The sequence below is a fragment of the Tursiops truncatus genome, chromosome 15 (genome assembly GCF_011762595.2).
Source record: "Tursiops truncatus isolate mTurTru1 chromosome 15, mTurTru1.mat.Y, whole genome shotgun sequence".
NCBI lineage: Eukaryota > Metazoa > Chordata > Mammalia > Artiodactyla > Delphinidae > Tursiops > Tursiops truncatus.
The window spans coordinates 76,679,786-76,707,328 of NC_047048.1; the positions used below are offsets into that span (position 1 = coordinate 76,679,786).

At 46.2% G+C, this 27,543-nt stretch overlaps 1 protein-coding gene across 2 annotated transcripts in view; it reads right to left on the reverse strand.

Annotated features, from left to right (window-relative positions):
- Nucleotides 1-6,203: 6,203 nt before the first annotated feature.
- The window catches only part of ZFP64 (ZFP64 zinc finger protein), a 78,727-nt gene continuing 57,387 nt past the window's right edge, over nt 6,204-27,543 (reverse strand). The window contains exons 1-5 of one of the 2 annotated variants that reach the window (XM_004316727.4): nt 25,738-25,891; nt 19,967-20,116; nt 19,735-19,797; nt 11,053-11,304; nt 6,204-7,970 (exon numbers count right to left, since the gene is read on the reverse strand). In XM_004316727.4, coding sequence (XP_004316775.1) covers nt 7,261-7,970; nt 11,053-11,304; nt 19,735-19,797; nt 19,967-20,116; nt 25,738-25,843 — 1,281 coding nt within the window. In that variant the 5' untranslated portion in view covers nt 25,844-25,891 and the 3' untranslated portion in view covers nt 6,204-7,260. Of the gene's footprint in view, nt 7,971-11,052; nt 11,305-19,734; nt 19,798-19,966; nt 20,117-25,737; nt 25,892-27,543 lie in introns of those variants that run through there. The other variant, XM_019943807.3, reaches the window with a different exon arrangement.

The following is a 27,543-nucleotide window of genomic DNA, read 5'->3' on the forward strand; positions in this document are numbered from 1 at the left end:
TAGTATCACTTAGATACTTAAGCTACACTAGAATCTTTAATTACAACAGCTACATGGCTAAGGCTTTTGTATTTGAACTGTAATATAAAACCAATATTTGGAGACAGCACACGTCAGAAAAAAATCCTATTCAAACATTCCATTCACGTCAAAAACAATCAAGAAATAGGAGAGCAGTTTAAAATTATGTATCATATTTTAATAAGCTGTTCTGACTGGCAGGGGTAGTAAACTACAGCCTGGGGGCTAAATCTAGCCAACTACCTGTTAGTTTATTTTTCTAAGTGAAATTTTTACTGAGATAATTGCAGATCCACATGTAGTTATAAAAGTAACAGAGATTCCTCGTATACTTTGCCCTGTGTTTCTCATTTAACCTATCACCTGTTTTTGTATAATCCACGAGCTAAGGATTTTTAAATGGTTGAGAAAATTAAGAATATTTTGTGATGTGAAATTACATGAGATTCCAATTTCGGTGTCCGTAAAGATTTGCGGGAACACACGCACATTCCTTTACGTACCACTTCCAGCTGCTTTTGTGCTGTGAGGCCAGAGCTGAGCAGTTGCAAGTGACCGTACGACCTGCAAAGCCTAAAATATTTCCTACCAGCTTTACAGAAAAGTTTGCTGGCCTTTGGGCTGGAGACTGGGCTAGGGTCAGGAGAGAAATGAGTATCTGGAATGAAGATTTTTCTTTTAAAGACAATTTCTAAACGATGTCTGTACCATTGATTCCCTCAGATATCGATGTTAGAAATTTGTTGCAATGAGGGACAAATGGACAATTAAATAAGAGGCAAATATGTCCAGTTTTTTTCTCAAAATCTAGAGATGTCTATGTGTTTTGAAAGAATTACACACAGGACGTGAATTTCTCTTAAATATAAAGGGATCATTTATCAAAACTAAAAGTAATGAAGGTAGATTGTTTCAAGTCCACAAGTAACCACCAATACAATTGAAATAACCATTTCCCTCCCAGGATGCTTAAAATGAACAAGTGCAGATAACCCTGCACTGAATACTAGAATTATCTGCTGTTATTCATGTGTTACTACTCTCTCAGCCTTGGGTAAAAACCCTACCCTTAGCTTTAGGCTGAAGCCAGTCCGTTGTGACCTTTCCAGAAATAGATGGTGCAGTGTGAGAGCACGTGAGTATGTGTAATGCCTCGAGAATTTCAGAATTGTTTGACAAACATACACTGTCTATTTTCTATAGGCCAAAGTCCCTCAAACTAACAGGTGAGAATTGAGCCATCTTAAGACAGTTTATCAGAAAAGGGCTGTACGTAGGCATTACAAAGAGCCTTGTTCGGTGAATCCCTCCTAATGCAAGGTCTTTTGGGGGGTGGGTGAGGGGAGGCAGGGGTAAATATTTAAGTCCTGGTGCTACTAGATCTAGTTATGATGGAAAGAACTGCAAGTTCAAATTTTACCAAGAAAACCAGACCCCAGAAATTCCATTAGCATCAGAGGTCTTAACCTAGCAGCAAAGGGACCATGGATAGAATTTAGAGGGTCCAGGGATTTGGATGGGAAAGAAGATGAATCTTACTTCCCTCGCCTCTAACTGAAATTGAGCATTTGTCAGTTTGGGATGCAGGTACCAAACCACAGAAGCATTAACAGGACCAGTGATTCAGTCAGCAAAAGAAATCAGTTATTTTCATATAACATTCTGGTTGCTGTAGCTATCTTGAAATAACATTTATGCGCATCTCTCCTTCAAAATTAAGAGTATGGCTGACCCTTGAACAACACAGGTTTGAACTGCACTGGTCCACTTACACGCAGGTATTTTTTTTTTTTCAAAAGTAAATACTACAGTACTATATGTCGTGGCTGGTTGAATCCACAAACATGGAGGAACTGCGGACATGGAAGGCCAAAGGCCGACTATAAATTAGGTAAGATTAAGCCCTGCATTGTTCAAGGGTCAACTATGGTTACTAACTAGGTCTGCTGCTACAGCCTTCATTTAATATAATGCTAATAAAAATGCCCATAATCCAGGAAATATTCTGATAACTATTTCAATATAACAGTTTTCCTTGGCAAACCTATACATTTTGTTTTATTCTTTTAAACATCACTCAGAGAAGGGATTCAGAGATTCCACTGGACTGACAAAGGGGTCCATGACTCAAAAAGCAATGAAGAAAACTGGCCTTAAGGCAGGTCTCCTAAGCAGGTGGTGCTGGGTATTAGAAGGAGCTCCACTTGGAGGACGCAGACACTGGTTCTAATCCTGACCAACTGCTGGACTTGGGTTCTTTACCTTCATTTCCTTCTCTATTAAAACAGAAACGAAAAAAAAAAAAAAAAAAAAACAGAAACGTCTCAAGGTGGGGCATGAACGAGATCCTATCCACGCGGCCCCTGAGCACAGGCTCAGCTGGCCACTCATACTCTTGGGAGTTCAAGTGCGATTATCACCAACGATCAGTATCGAAGCAAAATTTGCTCAACCATTTTGTAACCTGCCTGTTGGGGGAATGTAACATGGGTCATTCCAGCAATACTTGCCCCCAGCATGTGGGCAGACAGCCTAGGGACACTTTCCGATCATCCAGCAACACCCATATTCAAAATTTTTTCCAATCCAACATCGACCTCACCATTCGTGCAAAAGATCTTGTCATTTTCCTGCCTCGACACTTAGAACTCAAATCGCTCCGTCCCCGATTCCCCTACTTCTGCCAGTGGAAGACACCCTAGTCTAAGTGGAGAGTCAGGCTGCAAATTACACACAGGCACGGGAGTCCAGCACACGTGGGTCTGACTTTCCTGTGTTAGCTGCACCGAGCAGGTTAACTTTTCTGAAGATTAGCTTTCTCTTGTAACAGCAAATACCAAAGTCATTCATTGTAAGGTCTGAGTGGAATCCGGCAGGGAAATGCTTGAACTTCATGGTTCAGGGCGCTTCCTCCTCCCACCCAGAGCCCTGGCTGGCCAGCCCCAGCCAGGAGTCTTGTTTTCAAAAGTTGAGACCTTTTCTGTACCAGTGATGCACACAGGCTCCCTCCTTAGGCATGTTTTTCTTTCCTCACAGGACTGGCTGCGTAATTTGCAGGGCTTGATGCAAAATGCAAATGCAGGACCCCTTGTTCAAAAATTAAGAATTCCAAGACAGCAAAAGCAGAGCACGCACCCGAGTGTGAGGCCCTTCATGACTGCACAGACGGCAAGCACCCATGAAGACAGCCCTCCTTCACTGGAGCAGCTCTTCCCACCTGGCTGCACATTAGAATCACCTGCAGAATTTTAGAAAGTACTGATGCCCAGGCCCTTCCCCACAGAGACGGATTCCAAATACCTCAGAGCTTTCCAGGTACTGCAGCCCAGAGCCACAGTTGAGACCCACCGGACTAGAGGAACAGAAAGCCTTGGAAGAATGCCATGGGCCAGTATGCACAAAGAACAGACAGAGGGTGCCCCAACAAGCCCTGATAAAACAGAAACGCTCATGTACAGAATACCCTGGGTGTTCAGGACCCGTGCCAGGTGTTTCATAGCAAAGTCATCTCCAGCCTTCAAGAGCCTGCATTATTGCTCAGGGGCAGAGAATACTCATGACTCAGCATCTCCTTGTGGGGTTTTAACTCGGCAAGGCTACTCCAGAGCCACGATTTCCCAGCACCCTTTGCCACAGCCACGGCGTATGACCAGCCATGTAGCCAGGAGAGGTGAGCATAAGTTTATGTGCAACCTTCTAGCAGTGCCAAGAAGAGGGAGGATGGTCTCCCCCTCCTATCCTGGCTCGAGCTTAAGTTGCCACCACCTTGGACCATGTGTTGAAGATGCGGGGCGGGGCTGAGAAGTAAGATAGAAACCACGATGCCCAGTGTCATAAGGTCACAGTACTAGTCCTTGGTTGTCCCCATCCCCTGGCCCCAAACAAAATAAACGAGAAAAAGACACACACGCGAGCCAATTTCTGTTTTGGTGTTTTAAACCAGTCGACTTTATCATTAAGCCAAATGCCTGAAATGGCCCATTTTACAGACGAGCAAACTGAGAATCTGAGGTAAAATCTCTAGCCGGACGTCAGCCAGACAGTAGTGCCAGAGGCAGGGTTGTTCTTACCTCCTTCCTCCTCAACCCTGTTACCTTTTAACAAAAGAAGGCTCCTTTTGGATGGTTGTGTCATCATCTTACTCAGATCAACTTATTACTCTAACAAAATAACAGAAGTTTCTTCACCTTCGTATCTGAACAAGAGGCAGAGACCAGGGTGAGGTGGTTGAGGCGATCCCCTCTGGTGCAGATAGAAAGTGGCACCCAACATCTCACTGATCAAGGTGACTATTTTAACGCAATTTTCCTAAAAACCAAACGGAACGCAGAAGAATCCACAACGAACAAAAACACCACACTCTTAAAGACAGGTCCAAGTCTGCCCCTGCATGGTCCTGCCTTCATTCCCAGGCCAACTTCTAATAAAACTTCATTTACAAAAACAAAGCAGCTGACCTGTGGGCCACAGTTTGCCAATTAAAAAAATATTGCTTTAAAACGAGTGATTACTGAGTTCTGAGTGCCCCAGGCACACGCCTCCCTTGTCTCACCCTAGTTCCAGCTCTGGATGGTACCCGGGAGAAGGAGATGAGTTAACACGGGTCACGTTCTCAGCACAGTGTCTGGCTCAGAGTAAGGACTCACAACAACACAGCAAGAGGAATTGAGGCGCATACTTTTTAAGAAATTAAACCCAGGGACAAACAAAAAAATTCATGTTCTACAATGTTTAGAAGGCAGCAAGAAACCTTAGTCAGAGGAGAGCATGAGGGTAACATCTTGATTTCTGTACTCTTCACTGGAGATAGCTACACTGACTAACGATCAAAAAGACGCAGCTCTTCCCAGTGCCTAAGCGGGAACTTGCCGATCTCTCGCATGAAGCTGTAGCTTGCTTAAAGGGATCCCAGGAAACTTGGCATTCTCAGTATTTCTCCTGTGTTTTCACCCATCATCAATTACCCCGTTGCTTGCACTCAATAGCCCAGCTCGGGGGTCAGCCAAAGATGGCCCTCCAAATCATGGCCTGCTTTTCGTAAATAAAGTTTTATTGGCACACAGCCATACCCATTCACTTACCTGTTATCTACGGCTGCTTCGGTGACAACGGCAGAGTTGAGTGATTGTGCCACAGAGGTGAACAGAGCTGAGGAGTTTCAACAGAGACTAAGGCCAGCAAAGCCCCCCAAATGTACTATCTGGCCTTTTACTGAAAAAGTTCGCCAACCCCTGGTCCAGGTGATGTCAAACTGCAAACATATTCATTAATCAATTTCCCCTTTCAGATCCATATGGACCTTGCGAAACAGAGCTGGGTGCAGAAACCGTGTCAGCGGCCTCTTACCTACCATGGCTGCTTCCCAGCTTTATTTGGTGATTAGCTGTATATTTTAAGTCTCATCCTCATTTTATAAAGTTTTGTTGGAACACAGACATGTTCTTTTTCTTATAGTCTGGCTACTTCTGTGCAGAGAGTTTAGTCACAAAGGAGACCTAATGGCTCCATAATGCCTCAAATATTTACTATTTATATTAAATATTATCTGATCCCAAACTTTTTGCTGACCTCCGCTCTACTGGGCAAGCAAATTTGCCAGGTGATACCAGCGTGGATCCAAGACCCTTGATGCCCATACAGCGGTGAAAAAATGTCTTCTAAAGAGGCTGATATTTTTCCTGTTTATCTGAAGAGCTATAACACCAGAAGTACAAGCAACGTCTATACGATTTCGATCTATCGGTTCCCACTTGAAAGGTCAACAGCCCTTCTGATACTGGAACAGAAACACAGATAAGACTCTTTGACAAACGGCAGAAAGGTGACTAAAGAATCTGTACAATGCACCAGCATTCAGTAACAAAACACTTCTGAACAACCAAAAATAGCTCTAGAGCAAAGAAATGATTAATTCTCTCTGCTATCATTTCCATCTTTTCTTCTCACAAAAAGATCCAACAGTGCGTTCTAACTCGCCCGAAGTCAGACTTAAACGGAATCAGATTTGTTCAAACAAAATTTCTAAAATAAGTTCTGTACCTCTATTTCATAAGTGACATAGTCCCCTGCATACAATCTATAAAAAAATGTTTTCACATCCTTGTTTCTAGTGTATCAAAAACAATGGATCTATTCAATGTTTTAAAAGCACAGATGTTTAGCTTGATGAGAGCACACAAGAATTTGTATTAAACAAAGACTGTATTTGAAGAAAAGAACAAAGCAACTTTGGATAAATTATATATCCACTGGCATTCCATGGCCTCCTAAGTTTCCGTCAAGTGAAGTGTCCATTTACAAGAGGTTTGGGGTTTCTCGTTTGTTGGTTCAGCAAACACCAAGGGCTTACCGTGATGAAGACACTAGTCTCAGGCTTTCCCACGCATCGTATGTCCCAGAACCAAGCCCAGGACCCACTGGGCCCCTCATCTCTTTTTATGAACCCAAGTAGGCCAAGGTTGAATTTCACAACACACACAATTACAGGCTGAGCTAGCGTCAGCTTGATCTTTGGCGCCACCTACAGATCAAACTGCATTTCGCTTCACTACAGCACTAAGACACAGATCTCCTACGTGCATTTACAGAGAAATTACTACGGGGCCGGGGCAGCACCGCAGAACCCCACACCATAACCTGTCTGTGGAAGACCATAAACATGGAGTGCCCCTCTTACACCATTCTACAGATGAGCTTGCCTTTTTATTATAAGACAACAGATAAAAGGAACCACACAAAAAACGCAGAAGGCGAATACTCATAAACCACCACCCAGGTTAAGAAATAGAACTTTTCCGGCCGCCCCAGACCCTCCAGGTACCCCGCCATCACCTTCACCTTTCCCGCTCTACAGATGAGCGTAGTATTAGTTTTTCCATGCGGTCTAATTAGTTCCATAATGCCATCGGAGATGGACTGGTTTTAGAACTGGAATCCATCGCGAAGCAACCATCCCTATTGGAGGGAGCAGCGCTCGATGGTCGCCCCCCACCTTGGAACCGAGACAACCCGCTTAGATGATTCTTGGAGGGAAGACAGGGACACGGATGGGGGAGGGTCTCCACAGCGTTGCCTTGGCGCCTGCCCGCCCTCAGGCCACGGTGACTGGGGCCATGGCCTCGCTGGAGCAGGTGTCCCCTCAGCTGGTGACTCAAGTCTGGCTCGAAGGCCTGAGTGCAGAGGGCCGGGCCGGGGCGCGTGTCTGGCGTTCCGGACGGCTGCCCACCCTCTCCGGCGGAACTAGAGGCACTGGCTGGGCTCCAGGGACGTCTCGAGCTGCCCCACGGAGACCAGGGTGCCCAGCTGCCCCGAGGCGCCGCTCTCGGGCGGGAAGGTGACCAAGCCCGAGCTCTTGTTCTCACTGTGGTCACTGTGCTGCTTCTTGTGGCACCGCAGAGAGTCGCCCCTGACAAAGGAGGCGCCGCAGGTCTCGCAGCGGAAGGCCCGCTGGGTCACTATCTGGGCCACGTGCTGCCCACTGCTCTCTCGGGGCCCCTCCCTGCCCGGCGGGGCCCGGTTCTCTGTTTTGGCCTCGTCCCTGTGCACCTTGTCGATGTGCTTGGCCAGGCTGCTGGGCCGCTTGGTGTCGAAGCTGCAGAAGTCGCACTTGAAGGGGCGGTCCTTGCAGTGGACCCGGCTGTGCACGCGCAGGGCGGCGGCGCTGGAACAGGAGTAGCTGCACTCGGGGCACTTCTCGGGGTGGTCGGCCTGGTGGAGCCGGCTGTGCTCCAGGAGGTCGGCCCGGTCCCGGCCCTGGAAGGCGCAGTGCAGGCACTTGAAGGTGTGCTTGATGCGGATGTGCGACTTGAGGTTCGCCTTCATGGTGCAGCGGACGTCACAGAACTCGCACTTGAAAGGCTTCTCCCCCGAGTGCACGATCATGTGCCTTTTCAAGTCCGAGCTGATTTTGAACTTGGCGCTACAGAGCCAGCACTGGAAGGGGGTGTCCCCTAGCAACGGAAGGTGTGTTTCCATTAGAGCAGGCAGGCAACACAGAACTCCCCCCAAACACACCTCAGAACACCTGGCCGCAGAGAGGTAGCTGGGTCTTTGAACTCCAATGACTTGTCACCTCGTAACACCACCACTTACCACGTATATTAACTCGCTTAATCCTCACGACAATCCTACGTGTGGGTACTACTACCCCCATTTTAATAGATGGGGTAACGGAGGCTCAGAGAGGTCAAGTTATTCGACCATGGCCAAACAGCAGGGATCTGAATCCAGGCATCATGGCATCCAAGTCCACACTCTTCAGGACACTTCCGTTTCAGATCTAAACTCACTTAACTTGACATCCCAAATTTGGACATGGAAGGAAGAGGTGTGGTTTACGTTACACACAACTGTTCCAAATCAAGTTAACACTTACAAATGTGCTCACTTCAGTGTTTAACCTGTATTTTTACACCAGTTAACTGGCTTGTATTATTAAAGTTTCGTAGTTTCACGATGGCAGAATGAATTTTATTTATAAAATTAACTCATGAATATGGCAGCAGGAGAAGACAAATCATGAAACGCCATAGCCTCCTCGGTACTCCCTGGAGGCACTGCTAAGGGTTTAGTTCTTTTGGAGGTTGTTACTTTAAATATCATTTCAGTTGACTGTATGAAAAGATGAGATTCTTACTTATCCTACATAACCATCCTTTCCCCAAACTTCTCCTGCATTGTTGGTTGTGATTTTGACTCTTCTAGCCTTACTTTCTAAAATGAGTAATAGCTTCAACTTTTAGTCCATCAGCTTGAGAGGTTTAAGGATTCCTTTCTCTTTGTCACACTACGTTCTCCCTGCTTGAGAAATAACTTTATTTTTACATTTAAGTTCGGTTTGCATTCTGACTTAATTCCCATGCTTTAACTAGTTGCTTTAAACTTTAGACACAAACCACAAGTAATGCATATTATGACTGGGTATGTGACGTTCATCTGAGCCAAATTCTGCACTGGGATTACGTCCACTTCCTTATAGTGGATAAACGTCCACTTCCACCTGGGCCAGTTGATCGTGTGGCTAGTATCAAGTTCACCTCGATTCCCTTTTTACATTGAAGTATTTTGATTTATAATATTATCTTAGGTTCAAGTATACAGCATAGTGATTCAATATTTTTATAGATTACACTCCATTTAAAGTTATTACAAAATAATGGCTATATTTCCTCATGCTGGACAGTACATCCTGTTGCTTATTTTATACATAGTAGTCTGTATCTCTTAATCCCATACCCCTATCTTGCCCTTCCCTTGATTCTCTTTTCTTACATGTTCACTTGGGGGTCACATTTTATCCTGCTTCTTGGCTTGTGCATTGAGGGAAAAAAGAATCTCACCATCATCTCAAAAGCCATCCAGTCTCTTAATTATGTAACATTTTACATGGAATTTCTTATGGATTTTGAGTTTCTGATTTGCTGAATTTCCTCTTAACTTTCCATATAAGTATCATCCTGATATTTCCCTTTATTACAACCCCAGTCAGCTTCATTCAGATCTTCACATATCAAATATCTCATGCCAAATTTTGTTTCCTCCCTTGTTTTGCTAGAGTTTATCTTCCAGTAACTTCCACTAGCCTGGTGGCTGTGAGTGAAGTCTCAAGTCCTTGTGCATTGTTGTCTAGTCTACGTTCACACTTGAGATAGTTTGGCTGGGTATAGAAGTCTACATACCAAATCATTTCTTAATTTTGTGGGCACTGTTCCACTATCTCCGAGAAGCCAATATTACTGAAAAGTCTTTCTAGGTATGGATCTCTCCAGCCATTCCCTTTGTCCTGTGTGGCTTCTTGTAAGCCCTTTCATCTCTCATGGCCCCCGAGAATTGAAAAATTTTTCTCATTTGATTTTCTCACTTCTCTTTTCTTCCTAGACCTAGTCAGAAACCAGACTTCTATCTTCTTATCATTAGTTCTCCAACTTTTTTCCTGGTCTCTGGGAAGTTTAATTTTATAGCCAGCAACCCTAATTTCAATTCATACCTCTTTTTTCTGACTACCTTTGCTCATAAAACTCTTCTTGGATGCAACATTTCTGCCGGTGGGTAGATACCAAAGAAAACCGAAAAATTCTTGTAAGTTACCCAAGTGCTCTGTTATCTCCAGAATTTGTTATTTGTTAGATTTGGCACATTTCATACCACTCATTTTCTGCAGATGATGAGATAATCCACAGTTGACATTTTACAGTTAGGAAGAGTAGGCTGGTTTAAGGATTAGACATAGGTGTCATGGGTTTTACCTGTTACTGGATAGTTTAGACCATTTTGCTAATAGGCTTCAGCTTCTCCTCTGAACTCTGACCTTTGCAGTCTACACACCAGTTCCAAGTCCAGAACGCTCAACGCAGACAGAAATTGGCTGGAAAGACTGGCTCCCAACACTATAGCTACCTCCCACTTGTCTGCTGGGACACAGTGTTCTTTACTCAATTTTAGATGTCAGTATATGCCTGTCTGCTTGCCATTTTCCATGAATTCACTGGAAATTCTCATTTTACGACTCTCCTTATGAGCCTCCCCATGCCCATTTTTCTGGGCCATGTGGGGTTGGTTGGTTCTATCTTGTTATTTCAACAGGGTCTCACGAAGAAGGGAAGGAAAAGCTTTTCTGCAAAGTCTAACTTCTAGATCTAGAAGTCTGTGACTTGCAGTTACATTCAGGTGATTTTGCTGCACGTTTCTGAATTAAGCCACGCAATCAGAGTTTCAGTTAAATGACAGAAACACCTAGTTTATACATCAGACTTTTATTGAGATACATCCTTTGCTTCCTGACTGCTGAATTGGATTATCATCCCCAGTGGTATTCTATGTAGTCAAGTTAGAGAACCCAGCTGTCAGACTTTCACGTTTTACTGAAAGCTGCTGCCCCGGTAGAAGAAACCACAAACTTCACCATCAACAGAGAAGCTCCAAACTTCTTTACTTACACCCTGAAGTCATTTAAGTTGCTTGTGCTTTAACTAAATGAACGCTAAGGAATTAGAGAACAAGGGAGGCACCGAGGTTTCGAGGTGTGGGACGTACCTGTGTGGGACCGGAGGTGTACGGTGAGCTGGCTGGAGTTGCGGCTGGCGTAGGGGCAGAGCTGGCACTTGTACGGCCGCTCGTCGGAATGTATCCGCAGGTGCTTCTTGAGGCTGCTGCTGTCCACGGCAGCGTAGTCACACAGGTGACACTTGTGGGGCTTCACGCTGGTGTGGCACCGCATGTGCATCGTCAGGTTGTCCTTCCGGCTGAAGCACTTGTCACAGAACTCACACTTGTGGGGTTTGTCTCCTTCAAACACATAAGAAGAGTCAGGGTTTTAAGGGTTTTCTCTACCAAGATGACTGCAAAGAGAGGTGACCAAGGTGGTAGCCTGAGCATAGGGGTCTGCTTCTTCCTTCTCACCAAATGCCCAGAGATAGGAAGACGCTGAGGTCTAGATTAGCACATTGGAACAGAGATAATATCAGACTGAGAGAAAATCATAGGCCAAACCTTGTTTGGGAAAACGAGAGTGGTCATAGAAGTACTCAAGATCAGAGGGGGCAGGTGGAAGGGCATTAGAACAGCTTTCTGGCTCACTAGTTGATAAAACACACGGAGAATGGTCAGGTTGACCCTTCCCTTACTTGTACTAAACCACAAGCAGCAATGGTCTCTACCTCCTCCCAGGCTGTTAGGAAGTGAGCGTGCTTAGGCTGGAGAAACAATGTTAAAGGCCCCAAGTACCTAGAGGTACCCTGGAGAGCAGAGAACCCCAAGCCCAGAACATTGCCACCACATAACCACTCCAGACTGATCATATCCAAATAAAAGTCTACCCAATAACCAAATGCTTGGGGAAAGCCAGAACAGAAAGACATGCCTAATTCAAGAACCTGAAGTTAGAGAAAATAATTATTTCAACACTAAAAACAGACATGGATTTTTTTTTTTAATTAAAAAAATTTTTTTGGCCGCACCACCCAGCTTGCGGGATCTTAGCTCCCCAACCAGAGATCGAACCCGGGCCCTCAGCAGTGAAAGTGTCACATCCTAACCACTGTACCTCCAGGGAATTCCCCAGACATGTGTCTTAAGACGGCTTACCTAGAGCCATGGTGGTACAGTGTCAGAAGCCTAGGAATGACGAGATCTTAAAGCTTTCAGAAAAAAAAAAATGCCCAGATGAGCACACAACTCCTCAGACAACACTGGATGGTAGCAAGATGGGAACAGTATCTGCAAAGTTCCACAGAAATGATATCCTGTACTTGAACTAGCATTCCATGGGAAGAAAAAATAAAGCCAGTTGACAGATGACGCAGGCTATCACACTTCAACCGTGTACGTCAGAACAACAAAAAGGTAAGTGGATAAGATGTGGGCTTTAAGTAATGAAATGGAAAGTACTGCTTCCAAACCACGGAAGACAGCCAATCATAAAAAAAAAAGGGATACAGGGCTTCCCTGGTGGCGCAGTGGTTGAGAGTCTGCCTGCCGATGCAGGGGACATGGGTTCGTGCCCCGGTCCGGGAAGATCCCACATGCCGCGGAGCGGCTGGGCCCGTGAGCCATGGCCGCTGAGCCTGCGCGTCTGGAGCCCGTGCTCCGCGATGGGAGAGGCCACAACAGTGAGAGGCCCGCGTACTGAGAAAAAAAAAAAAAAAAAAGGGATACAACAGAACACAAAATGAGGTAAAAATCAAACTAAACATCACTTAGTACAAGAAACAAATGGATTAAATTTCCTATTAAAAATGTCAATTACATTAAAAAAAATCAGCTTAATGCTCTTAAGATACCCAAATAAAAATGGCAGAGAAGTAGAAAATGATAGAAAAATACTCTAGGAAAATGCTAAAAGACATCAGAAATATCAATATTAGGCAAAATAAATCATGGTGAAAGCCACTAAACATTTTATACTGAGGAGACAGAACTCACTAAGTAGATGTGAATCAGACTTATGAATCTAACACGGTTTCACAAAAGGTTTTTCAAAGAAAAGCTTGCAAATTGTAGGATATGTTTTAAAACAACTTTTGCTCAAGAATCAAAATCCAATTACAAACTCCCAAGAGATGAACAGGGGGAGCTCCATGTATCAAAGCCCATAGCCTAGTCACTTTCCAGAAGAATGTCTGTGAACTTCAGGTCATTTTAAATAAAAGGCTGAAAGCAAGCGAACCATTTGCAACTCAAGAAACTAGAAGAAATGAACAGCACCTGATCAATAAAAACAAAAAATGGCTGTTAAAAGGGGAAGGTTTGCTCAAAGAAAAGGTACCAATAGGCCAGGGTTTTCAATCCCGCCACTACAACCATTTGGGGCCAGGTGATTCTTTGCTGTGCCCTGTCCCGTGCACTTAAGATGTTTAGCAGCATTCTCTGACCCTTTCCACTAGATGCCAGTAGCACCTTCCTCCCCAGTTCTGAGAGTCAAAAATGTCTTCAGATATTACCAACTGTCCTGGGGGGAGGGGGACAAAATTGTACCTGGCTGAGAACCATTTTAATAGACATTGGAAAGGAGAAGTGGACAAGAAATAGACAAACTCAATCATGATTATTAAGCAGGCCTTTACCCCAATCAGTTTAGAAGACTCAATAAAATGGTGATCGTCCAGGAAGATATAAAATTACAGTCTGAATCAAGAAAGAAAATGGAGCAATAACATTTAGAAAAACTGCTATGTCAGAGATGTACCCCAAGGTAAATTGTTTATTGTTCAAATAGTCACTGTCGTTCCCAGGAGAATTATGCTGCATGGTCCCACCACTGCAGGCTTGGACATGTGACTGGCTCTGCCCAATGGAAGAGGAGCAAAACTGATGAGTCACTGTTAGGCAAATGCTTTTAAGAGCCAGTGCCTTGGGAATTCCCTGGTGGTCTAATGGTTAGGACTCCCGCTCGATCCCTGGTACAGGAACTAAGATCCTGCAAGCCACTCGGTGTGGCCAAAACAAAACAAAAACAAACAACAAAAAACAGCCAGTGTCTGGTTGGCTACACTCGCTTCTCTTGCCCAAGATGACCTGTAACATTCCAGATCAGGTTTTTTTTTTTTTTTTTTAAGTATAGTTGATGTACAATATTATATATTTCAGGTGTACAACAGTGATTCACAATTTTAAAGGTTATATTCCACTTATAGTTATTATAAAATATTGGCTTGCTTTATTCCCTGTGAAGAGCAGGGTTTCTTTTTTTTTTTTTAAATGAATTTACTTTATTTATTTTTGGCTCTGTTGGGTCTTCGTTGCTGCGTGCGGGCTTTCTCTAGTTGCGGCGAGCGAGGGCTACTCTTCATTGCAGTGTGCGGGCTTCTCATTGCAGTGGCTTCTCTCGTTGTGGAGCATGGGCTCTAGGTGTGTGGGCTTCAGTAGCTGCAGCAATGTGGGCTCAGGAGTTGTGGCTCACAGGCTCTAGAGCACAGGCTCAGTAGTTGTGGCGTATGGGCTTAGTTGCTCCACGGCATGTGGGATCTTCCTGGAGCAGGGATCGAACCTGTGTTCCCTCCATTGGCAGGCGGATTCTCAACCAGAGCAGGGGTTCTTATTTTGGGCCTCATGGATACAATTTAGGGGATCCAAGACCTTGCATGAGAAAGGATTAAATTTTTATCTCCATTACCTCTAACTGGAATTTAGCATTTCCTCCAATTATGGATGCAGTCAATAAACCATAACAATGGTACCCGAGACCTCCATTAATAGACACGAGCCATGTTCAGACCACATTCTACTTGCTGTAGTTCTCAGTATCCTTTATGCTCATCACTACTTCACAATTAAGATAGTAGACCAGCCACTGGATCTGAAAATTAACTGCAGAGCTTCAGTGCTCCTGTGCCAACAAATCATCTGGGGGTGAGGTCTCATTAAAATGCAGATTTTTTCACAGCTTTGAGATATAATTGATATATGAAATTGTGTAGGTTTAAGGTATATGATGTGATGGTTTCATACATGTATATCATGAGAAATGATTACCACAATAAGGTTACTTAACACCTCCATCACCTCAGTTACCATTTTGTGGTAAGAACATTTCAGATCTATTCGTAGCAACTTCCAAGTATATAATACAGAATTGTTAACTACAGTCACTACGCTGTACATTTGATCCCTAGGACTCATTCCTCTAATAACTACAAGTCTGTACCCTTTGACCAACATCTCCCCATTTCTCAAGCTGAGCTCATAGAAACAAAGTAAAATGCAGTTTCAGATTCAGTGGGCCTGGGTGGGGACTAAGATTCTGTGTTTCTAACGAGCTCCCAGGTGGTGCTGACCTTTCTGGTCTGTACCACACTTCAGAAAAGCGAGGGTTTAGTGTATTAAAATCCCACACGATGAACACTTTGACAGCAATTGTACTTAAATATAGTTTAATGTGCTTTTATTATGTTTAAATACATATACATATACATATGTTCCCATATCTCTTCCCTCTCACGGTCTTAATTTAGAACTTTCCAGCTAGCCAACTGAGGAAAATACAGCACTTGTTTCTTTTGGACTTTACTCCTTGTGGGCTTTTCATGTGAATATTGGCACTTCTACGTCTTAAGTGACTGCTTGTTCAAATCCTTTTCCGTTGGAATGATCTTTGATTTGTAGGCATCCTGTGTGTTCTGAAGATGAACTCTGCCCCACGTTGCACATTTCTTGTAGGACACTTGTCTTAACTCCTTAATCGTATCTTATTGTAAGCTTTAACTTTAGTCATATTTAATCTGCCTTCTTTGTGGTCTTTGCTAATTGTTTTTGCCTGTCTATCTCCCCCCATAAATTTGTCCTCCTATATTTGCTAGTAAGTCACATACTTTAATATTTAACTTATTTAGTATATTTGAAATCTGAATGGCAAATTTCCCTATTAAAAATGTCAATTATATTTTTAAAAAAGTCTGCTGTAAACCAAACTATGCTAGTTGGCTTCAGAACAAGCGCTTGTGGGACGACTGCACTGCAAACTGGGTGCTTTTCTTATGCTGCACCATTTTGACTTGAAAGAACTGAAAAACCATGATTATTTTCAGATTTGGTATTTGGCCGATGTTTTCTAAAATATGAACTAACTGAGACTGTCGTGTCAAGGAACGTTACTGATGATACTGTGAGGTTAACTTTTGGATTCTAAAAGAAAAGTTCGGATTTCAGAACATATATCCCCATTACCCTGGGCCCGCAGCATCCTAGTTCTTAGATACTTCTGATGAGATTGGTAATATTAAATGTGATCTTCTCCTATGTTACAATGAAATGGGTCAACGTTTGGAACAATTATAAAAGTTAGTAAAACCTACATTTTCCCAGACGTCCAGTGTATGACTGTCAAATCAAGCCTGGGTAGGAGCCATTCAAAGTGGAAAACAAACTAATGAATGGATTTTAACTTAACAGTTTGAAAAATTTATGGATATGACTGCAAATTCTATACAGCAACTAGTCTTTAACGAACTATCATTTGTTGTATTTTGGTGTAGTATTATCTGAAAAGGTTATCAAAATACTCCTCCAGGGCTTCCCTGGTGGCGCAGTGGTTGAGAGTCCGCCTGCCGATGCAGGGGACATGGGTTTGATGCAGGGGACACGGGTTCGTGCCCCGGTCCGGGAAGATCCCAACATGCCGCGGAGCGGCTGGGCCCGTAAGCCATGGCCGCTGAGCCTGCGCGTCCGGAGCCTGTGCTCCGCAACGGGAGAGGCCACAACGGTGAGAGGTCCGCGTACCGCAAAAACAAAACAAAACAAAACAAAACAAACCTCCTCCATTTCCAATTACATTATATGAGAGGCCAGATTTTCTTCATATCCTCCAAAGGAACACATGGCAATAGACTGTATACTCAAATAGAGGGATGAGAATCCAGCTATTAAGACAGGTGTGCAAATGTGTATACAATGTTACTTATCAGTTTTGGAAAATAGTTACTTTTCATAGAAGTGTTTATATATAATGAGCTTACTGTTTTTTTAAAAAAATTTACTTTTTTTTTGGCCACGTGGTACAGCATGTGGGATCTTAGTTCCCTGACCAGGGATTGAACCCGCACTCCCTGCACTGGAAGCGTGGAGTCTTAACCACTGGACCATCAGGGAAGTCGTCTACTGTTATTTTTAAATGAATAATGTTTTAAAGTTTTCGTTCTAACTTTTAATGCAGTAACTGTCGATAAAAAAAAAACTCTTTGGGGATCTTCAGTTTTGAAGCGTAAAAGATCTCAAGCAGTGGCTGGGAAATCAATGTTCTACCCATTTGGCCAAGGTCCCTAAGTGATCAGCCACACATACACTGCCATCCTTGCCTCCCACTAACAGCTGGGTCAGAGATGGCATTGGGTCTATATAAGTTCTTTTTCTTGGTAATAGAACCTTCTCTTTGTAGCTGGGCACTTGCCACACAGATTGAAGATTTCAAGCTCCCGGCCCTCACTTCCACAGCTAAGAGTGGCCATGTGACTAAGTTCTGGCCAAATGGGCGTCAATTCAAATGATGTGTGTAACTTGTAGGATGTGCCTTTAAGGTGCAGTAAGCCATCTCAGACCACACCAATGAGAGCTACATCACTGGGATATCAAAGCAACAAAAGAAGAGACCGAGTCCCTGAAGCCATGGGGCCCGGCCACCATGCCTGGACTGTCACAGGACTGAAATACTTTGCTTTTATGCAACCTTTAGTTGCTTACTCACTATTCCATGAGTCACAAGGGATACTACTTCTGGGTCATGCCCAGAGGGAAAGATGCTGTGAGCCCCCCAGGCCCCACTCCTATCTTCCACTGGGTAAGAGATTCAGAGAAGTAGAGCAATTGCCTTGGATCCAGAGAAGCAGCTCAAGTGTATACCTACCAGAGAAGCACGGGTCTGCCCTACATATGCATCCCTGACTCAGTGAACCCCACCAAGGACAGGGCCTTGCCTTATACTTTCTGTATCCCCATCATGCTCTGTATCACCTCGATAAAACATCAATCCAGCCCCTGCCTAGCTCTCTAGGTCCACCTGGTGCTGTTGACATTGGGGCCTGACAGTTCTTTGCAGGGCCTGTCCTGTGCATTGCCGGATTTCGGCAGCACCTCTGGCCCCCACCCACTAGATGGCAGCAGCACCGCCCCGATGGAGGATTGCTCAGTTATCCTCAGGGCAGTCACCCACTTTGAAGTTGCCTAGCCAGGCCACCCTGCTGGGGAGGAAGGGGGGGTCATCTTTGTTCAAATGGCTCCCACAGTCTGCATGCTCTCACCGGCATCATCCTGGCAGCCTTGCCTTTCAAGGCTTCACTAGGAGGCCTTTCACGATCCACCCTTCCCAGGCAAAGTTGACCCTTTGTTCTCTAGTTTCCATAGCACGACGCCCATTTCCAGTACAGACTGGTTGTCCAGAAAGCTGTCTTCTTAATGATGGAGCTTCAGGGTTTTAGCTGGGCGTATGGCTGCCCTTCTTGAAGCCATTTTCCAGCCCCCCTCCGTGCCCGATGTGGCCACGACTGAGTCTGCTCATTATACCGCTAAGTCACAGGGGATGCTGCTTCTGGGGCATGACCTGAGGGGAGGCACGCTGTGAGCCCTTCCTCCTGCTTCTTTTTTCCACTGGTTGAGAGACTGAGTTCTAGAGCAGCTGCCTTGGACCAGGAGACGAAGCTGTATGTTTAGGCTGCCAGCTATTCCACCAGCTGTGGACTATTTACTTCTTAAATTGTACTTGAGAGAAATAAATCTGATTGTGTTTCAGTCACTTAGTTTGGTTTCTCTGAGAGCAAAGACATCAGTATCCCAACTCATACAGGCTACTGTAGAGTCTACACTAGAGACCAGAGGTTGGCAAAGTTTATGGAAAGAACCAGAGAGTATAGTACATCTTAGGCTTTGTGCAACATGCAATCCCCAGCAACTACTCAATAACCCCACTGTAGGGCCAGAAAAGTTATTTTTCATAAAATTGTTAATACGTAATGGGCTTACTGTTACATTATCGGTAACAAAGCAGCCACAGATAACAGTTAGACAAATGGACACGATAACAGGCCGTACGCAGTGTGCAGAACGTGGTTCGTGATCACGCATTCCTTTGCTCCAGCACGTATGGTTTCTCTGTATTCTTAGCAGCTGGTTGCTCTGAAGGCACCTTCGAGAAGCAACTTCACTGCTCTTATCTAAGGTTCCTATGGCCACAGGGCCTCTGTGTCCCCCTCCCCTGCTTCTACCCGCCTCCCCAACTTCACCTCACACCCATCCTGCTTCTGCTCCCTCCAAGCCTTTGCACCGCGGTTCCCTCTGCCTGGAACCCTTCCTTCTCATCTGGTTACTCAGCCATCTTTCTGTTTTTCTCTTTTTTCTTTTCACCATGCAGCACGCAGGATCTAATTCCTGGACCAGGGATCGAACCTGCGCCCCCTGCAGTGGAAGCACAGAGTCTTAACCACTGGACCGCCCGGCAAGTCCCTTAGCCATCTCTCATAGTTTAACTTGAGAGTCTCTTCCTCCGAAAAGCCTGTCATGACCAGCCTGGATCAAATCCCCTACTACAGTCCTGGTACTTCTCCCCTTGCCTGTTAGTTACCATTATTGCCTTTGTGACTTTTTAGCTCCCAGACCCTCCCACTAGACTAAGTTTCATGAGGCAGAGAGACTGTTTCTGTCCTGCTTGCCACTATACGCCCAGCACTTTCGTTCATATCCACATCCTTGGGTTTTTTCAACACTCAAGTTTTGAACAAATGAACGGATACCTACCAGTGTGGATTCTTAGATGGCGGTCCAAATCTTTCATGCCATGAACAGTTTTGAAGTGGCAACCTAGAAAAGAAAAACAGGTTCCCTTAATATAAATAACCTCAAAGAGGAAAGCTACCAGGAATCTGAAATTCTGGCAAGTCACGTGCTGAGTCAGTGAGCGAACGGATGCTGAGCTCCTGTGACCGAGCCCCGTACAGAGAAGGGTTCAGCGCCTCGAGTTTACTCTTACCTGGATAGCAGCAGTTGAAGGTCCTCTCCCCAAGGGTTGCTGTTTGTTCCTTTGACTCAGAGGGAAGAGCTGTGACAGGGGCTTTCTGGGTATCACTGCTATCAGCGGAAGGACAAGTTGGTTTTGGAACATCATTATCTAGTTCTGAAGCTGAAAGTGAGACAATAATAAGTGTTAATTTCTCAAATACGAGCACCACGGTAAGTCTTATAGCAGGTTTGGGCTTATTTCACCTACCACCCTCCGCACCCCACAAAAAACAAAAACAAAACCCCAAACATCACAAGTTAGAAGCCATGCACACTCTGGTCTTAACAATCCTCTTCCTCTTTACCAATTTCCAGGAAGTACAGGGGACAAAGGAACACGGTATCGTGACAGGGACCCAACTGCCAAGACCCAGACTGCAAAACTTTGCAGCAGTGCTTCTCGAACAACGTGGGGAAGACCTGGTACATAGAATAATTTCCAATCCGTCAGACCAGTATTTTTTTTTGTTGTTGCTGTACACGGGCCCCTCACTGCTGTGGCCTCTCCCGTTGCGGAGCACAGGCTCCGGACGCGCAGGCTCAGCGGCCATGGCTCACGGGCCCAGCCGCCCCGCGGCACGTGGGATCTTCCCGGACCGGGGCACGAACCCGTGTCCCCTGCATCGGCAGGCGGACTCTCAACCACTGCGCCACCAGGGAAGCCCAGACCAGTATTTTTTATAAAATAAAGACAAATTATGAGAAAAGTGGAATAAGACAAAAGCCCAAACATTATTAGATATGACAGAAAGGTGGATGTCGAGCTGTCTTTAAGTGCTTACTCTCCACTTCCGAATTTATTTTGACCTAACTCAGTAACAGGTCACAGACAACACTTCAAGTGCCACTGCTTTCCAGGACAAAATGCCACTGTTTCAACTTGAAAGATCGAGGAGGAGAAAGAAAAATCAGAGACTAAAAGATTTGAGATGGTCTGTAGTATCAGGACCTTTTTGGATCCCGATTTAAACATATTGTAAAAGCCATTTAAGACCATGGGAAGTGCAAACACTAACTGAAAGTTTGATAAGGGAATTTTTTTTAATAAAGGTGTGAAGATGAAATTAAAGTTTTAAAAAGCATTCTAATAGTTTACAAATGGCTGTTTATAAATTGTATATGTCTGATGTGCTTCAAAATAATCCAGGGAGGGGAATGGCTGCACAGAAGAAACAAGATTGGCCACTGTAACTAGTTGTTGAAACTGAGCATCTAGTCCACGAAGTTCACTGTATCATTCTCTGTTAGTAAGGCTAAGCTAGGTGAAACTGCTGTTTCTGTGGGCCAAAATGATCGGATAATTTCATAGGGTTCAATCTAATATGCAGGTTTAAAAATTTCTATAACAAAGCCTAAGTACTCCTAGAAGATTGTAAAGTGATTTCTCTCCAAGTAGATTTAAGACCAAAGTAAAAAGAGGTGCTGTCAATATCTTAAGGTTTTTTTTTTTTTTTTTTTTTTTTTTGCGGTACACAGGCCTCTCACTGTTGTGGCCTCTCCCGTTGCGGAGCACAATCTTAAGTCTTAAAGAATATATTAACTAGTTTATGAATTACAGGCCAAGGTCAGGGACTTTTGGCCCCAGTTATAGAAGGTGGATTCCATCTTTCTTGCTAGGTTTGTTAAGGTAAACCTTCTTACCATGAGAAGCTGTAGAACACACTGATAAGGGCTTCAGTTCCAAGCATAGGGTTTGCTTAGCCACGTGCTAGCTGTGTGACTATGGGCAACTTAAGTAAACTGAGGCTCAGAAAGGTTATCTGTAAAAAGGTATCACTGACCTGCCTCAGAGTTAAGAGATGAACAATGTAAATTCTTGGTACAGCGCCCGGCCTCCACTGAGTCAATGCTATTACAGGGCTTCAGGTAAAGGACTGCAGCTATCACATCCAAGTAGCTGTGGTGCTTGAAGCCCCTTAACAGGGTCTGAACAACTGACCTAGTCCCATAGCTTTCAACTGGGGGCCATTTTGCAATACCTGGGGACGTTTTTGATTGTCATGATCACGTGCACACGTTTGCGATAGTGCCACCTAGTGGGCAGAGGCCAGGGACGTTGCTAAACATCCTATGATGCACAGGACGGCCTCCACACCCACATCAGAATCACCTGAATTGCGGCTTAAATGTAGTTTCCAAAGCCTCATCCAGACTTAACTGGGGGTGGGCCCAGGAACCTGCATTTTTAAAGCACTCCAAGTGATATCCTCATACTGCTCTTTAAGCCTTTGCTACTCAAACGGTGGTCCTCAGAGCACTAACATCAGCGTGACCTGAGAGCTTGTTAGAAATGCAGAACCTCAGGTCCCAGGCCTACAGAATCTGCACTTTAACGAGATCCCCAGGTGACGCCTATGCTCATTAAAGTGGCAGAAGTGTAACTCCAAGCCAGCACTACTCAAAAAACCTGTGCATCACAATCACCTGGAGGGCTTGTTAAGGTACAGGTGGTTTGGGCTCCGCCTCTGCAGTTCCTGACTCAGTAGGTCTGGAGTGGGGCTGGCAATGCTTCATTTCTAACAAGCTCCCAGCTGATGCTGTTGGTCTGGGGACCACATTTTGAGAATTTCTGCTCTTCCAGAAGAGATACCGGCTCGGAAGAGATGCTGCTCAAGGCCGCAGGGCTAGATGGTTTCAGCCAATTAGAACCCACACTCGCCAGATGTGAAGTCCATCGCTCTGCCCCTCAGAGGAAGACACAAAACCTAGCATTGTTCAGCAATTCACATGTTAAAGAAAGCCATTAAACTATTGAGGGTTTTTAATCCCACAGAAACCAAGGAAGACTGAAAAGCTGAAATCCAAGTGAGAGGCTGTAAAGCACAATGATTTAGCAAACTGACTGGGAAGCCAGGTGATAAGTTCCAAATTTCAATTCTATCCTTTACTGGCTGTGTGACCGAGTAAGTTACTCAACTTCCCTGTTCCTCAGTTTCCACATATGTAAAGTGAGGATTATGGCCCCCATCTCACAGGTTTAGATGAAGGTTAAGTTCTTTAATGTATATACGTAAAAGAACCTTATACATAAGTCAGCACTATATAAATGTAACTGGTTTTATTCACTGATGTGTACACACACGAGCCACCGGATTCTCAGGGAGTGGAAAACACTGAGCAATGCAAGTTTGAGGGCTTGAAGGTAGAAGGGAGATGGATGGGTTAAAGCTATCAGAAAACTGTGCCCAAGGCTATAAAGGGTCACTAGGGCAGAGGCATGCAGAGCTTCTAAAGGCGCCTTCCTCCTTCAATTTTAAGCATCCAGGAAAGCAAGGAAGGTCAGAAGCCTACTCTCCTGAGAAAAGGCAGAGGCCCTTCTAGTCTGAAAGATGGGGTTGGGGCCACATCTGACAGAACTCAGTTTAGCACAGCGGCCATTTTAACCCTTTGTTGATGTTCCTTTGGTAAGGCTGTTATCCTGCCCCTCTTATGATTGAAGTCTACCAACTGACCTGCTCTGTTCTGTCTCCTCCAAAAGCTAGGTGAGTTGCAAAGCCATCTGCAAATTAAGAGTGGCCCAACCTTAAAAAAAAAAAAAGGCGGGCTTCTAACTCAGCATCATAACAGACCTAAAACGCATGGAGGGGGAACATCAGTTGCAAGGCTGCTTTTCCCCCCAGCGGCAGCTGGTGTTGGGGTGCCCTGGCACCCACAGTGCTGCACAACACACAGCACCCTCCCCAACCCCTCCAAACACAGGGCAAGGCTCCAGGAGGTGCCCTCCAAGCGCTGTCTGCAGGAAGAAAAAGCAGCCCATGGCACTCACTTTGAACAGCCCGGGTTTACTCAGGAATTGTCTTTTATAATCGCTTCCCCCAAAGACTCAACATCCCCAATACCTCCCCAATTCTTTTACAGAGGATCAGGAGAAGCCTTGCTCCCACCGCAGGAACCCCACCCTAGGGTTAGGGTGGAACCCCACTCCGGTTCCACCCACCTATCGCCACTCTAGACCTTGCGCACAAAGACAGGATATTTTGGTTATAGGAGTTCCATCCAGCCAAGCTTTAGGTTTTTTTTTCTTTAAAGAAACTTTGTTTATTGGAATAGGTAATAGAGCGTTAATAGATATAATCCAAAAGTTACTGTGAAAAGTCTCCAACCCCGCTCCCCAGCTCCCTCCAAAGGCAATGTTAAGAGTTTCTTGAAACATTTTGTTTAATTAGCTATTTATCTAAAGGGTTGGTCTTCTTTGGTTTTATTTTTAGGACTGTATTTAAAACTAAAGCGTGATGCCGAACTATTAGCTTAGGAGTGACTTTAAGCTTCTGCTTTCCTCCACCACCTCCTCGGGAGCGTAGCAAAGCCCACCAGACAGACCTGCTGCTGGAAGTCTGATCCTTCTGGCAGAAGAGACTAGATCCCCCTCTCCCTTTCCGAGCCAGGAAAATGCTCGGAAGGGAGAGAAGAGAAGAAAGTTCTGCTAAAACTCCTCTCACTACCCCCTTACTAAGCAAAAGGCAGCAGCGACCCCCGGGCGGGAGGGAAGGTGGCGGGCAGAGGGACCGTCAAGTAGGAACCTACATTGTCTTACCTGAGTGCAAGATAATCAGAAGGGGAAGCGCCTTAGAAATGCAGAGTCCCCGACTCCACCCCACCCCTGAGATTACAGCAGCGCAGGGGGTGGTGGGAGCCTGAGAATTCGGCGAGTTCTCGAAGCTCCCTACTTGCAGGCTCTTCAGAAGCAGAGTCTCCAAGGCCCACCGGGTGAGAAATACTGACCCGGGGGCCTAGGGTAGGCCGGGGTCCCTAGGCTTCTCCCGGACCCCCTCTAGACCGGTGGCAGCCAGGGTGAGCCTGTTAGATCCCACCGCGGCACCCTGCTCGCTCCCCGCCCCCAACGTGGCTCCACTTCGCTCACAGTAGAAGTCAAAGTCCTTATCGGAGCCCGGGGCTCCCGTCACTTCTCAAAACCTCAATCGGACGCGCCTCCAAGCTCCAGCCTCGCTGACGCCCGAGGCCTCTGCACGTGCTGTTCCCTCTGCCTGAGTGCTCTTCCCTCGGCCATCTCCACCGCTCGCTCCCTCACAACCTCCAGAGTGTTACTCGAGGCTGCCCTCCACAGAGGCCTTCCCGGTACAACCCCCTCCCAGCTTGAGGTTTTCCCCGGCGCTCCGCGCTAACACACCTCACGCTCCGCCGCTTTATCTCACGTGCCATCTTTCTCGCCTCCACTGGGCCATAAGCTCCAGGAGGGTCGGAATTCTATCCTCCTTGTTCGTTGCTGTGTCTCTCCAGCACCTAGCCCCAGGTCCCGGCAGAAGCTCAGACATTTTACAGACATCTCCCCCCATCCCTCAAGAAAACGCCTGGGGCGCGGGTCTCGGAGCGCCCAGCTTCCAGGCGCTCAGCTCCAGCCCAGCGCCAAGGAGGTCGGGCACCCGGGTGCCGGCGCACCCCGAAGACAGCCTCCAAAGGGGTCTCAGAGCATCCTTCCAACGTGTTCGGGAGATGAACCGTCATTTCACAGCGCTTGGGGGGAGGGGGAGTGGATGCAGGAATCCCCTCGGGGAGCGACGTAATTTACCCGAGGAGGGTGAATTTACGAGGTGTGTGTGTGTGTGTAGGGGGGGTGTAACTTACCAAGGTGGGGTCAGCAAGGCCCGAGACCCAGAACTCGGGTTGGAAGCTTCACCCACCCTTCCACGCCCGGTAGCCGGGACCTCGCACCCGCGCGGCTCTGGGGAACGTCCGAGAAACTGCCTCCAGCCCCCCGGGCCGGACGTCCGCAGCACTACTCACCCGGCTCCCCCAGCACCTCCGGGGCCGCCTCGGCGAACTCCTGGCGCTCAGGCTGCGGCTCCTCGGAGCCGAGATGCTGGGGCCTGGCCTGCTTGCGCCGCGACATGGCGTGAGGACCAGGGCTCTGGCGAGTCCCTACGAGCGGCCAGCCTCACACAACCAATTCCCGGAGTTCGGAAATTACCCCCTCCCTCGGCATGAGCGCGCATGTCCCGGCAATTCTGCTCCTCAGCCGAACAGGGCGATTTATCAAGAGCCCTGACGGCTGATTGGCCCGGAGCCAAGACCTCGGGACTCCAGGGGAAGCGCGGTCCACACTCGGGAAGCCCGCACCACCTGGGAAGCTCGTTAGAAATGCAGACTCTCGGGCTCCACCCCAGACTCGCTGAATCAGAATCTGCATTTTAACAAGCTCCCCAGGTGATTCGCATGCACATTTAAGTTTGAGAAACCGTATCTGCATTTTAACGAGATCCCCAGGTGATTCGTTTGCCCATTAAAATTTTATAAGCACGGCTCCCCTCCAATTTAATGTGCGCGCGAATCACTGGGGACCTCGTTAAAATGCAGATTCTGACTCAGTGGGTCTGGGGTGGGGCCTGAGCGTCTGTATTTCTAACGAGCTCCCAGGTGATGCCTTTGCGGCTGCTGCCGCAGAGGCTGCGCTTTTAGATTCCGGCTTAATTGGTCTGGACTGAAACCTGGGCATTGGTGTATATATATTTTAAAAAGCTTCCCCAGGTTATTCTGAAGGGCAGCCAAGGTTGAGAAGCACGACCTCCACTCGTGGCTGCATATTCGAATTTAAAATTTAAATGAGGCTAGTGTGTCTCCAATGGCAGGGTGAACTTACTGGTCCTGGAAGAGTTGGTTAAAAATGCAGATTCCGGAAGTTTTGGCTTCAGGCGGCGGAGCCCAGGCATCTCTATTTCCATGCAGCATCTCTTCCCCGGCCCCCGGACTCTGGCGCCCGGGGTCTGAGACCACACGGAGGAAAGAGGCCTGGGGCCGACAGGGGCGCGGGCCCCGCCCAGCAGGCGACTGAGGCGTGGTCCTCGGGGGGTTGAGCTAATTGGCGTTCGTGCTCAGACTGGCTGGGCCCTTGATGAGACCCGAGGGGACCCCTCCTTGCACCAAGTAAACGACATCCAACAGGGAGCAAGAAAGCCACCTACAAGCCCCAGATGTTTACTTTCTTCCATTGGGGAGTTACTTAAGGCGGGGCTGTGCCCCAAGCTTGCCCGAACCTGAGAGTCACGTGGGGGCCTTGGTTAAAAAAGACCCGTGTTCAGCCCTGAATCCGTGGGGCGGGGACTGGGAATCCGTATTTCTAACATCGCCGCGGTGAGCTTTTCTGCCGTGGCTTGCTCCGGCCCTGTGGGGTTTCGCAGCGTCCTGTAATTCACCTTCTGTGAGGTTACCCTTGACAAACCCAAGGGGACTGTCTGCAAGAAGAGCATTTTTATATTTCTTTAAAAAGGAGCTGTTTTCCTCAAACTTCCCGTTGATTTTCAAGTTGTGAATTGATTGCAGGGGGTGTTTGTGTAAAGCCAGGTGAAGTCACTCAAGGTTAAATTTTCGAGATAAATTTTTAAAAAGCAACTTTTGACGTTTTCTTTGGTCTGTGTGTATATGTGTCTAGGTACACGTATATGTGAAGCCATTTCAAAACATACGTGTGTGCTTCTGTTTATCGTGTGACCTTTTGGAATGTCTCAGAAGGATATCTAGGAGCCAATGGTTGCCTCTGGGGAAGCTGATGAAGGAAAAGCACCCAGCCGGGAGGTTGGGAGGCATCTGATACCC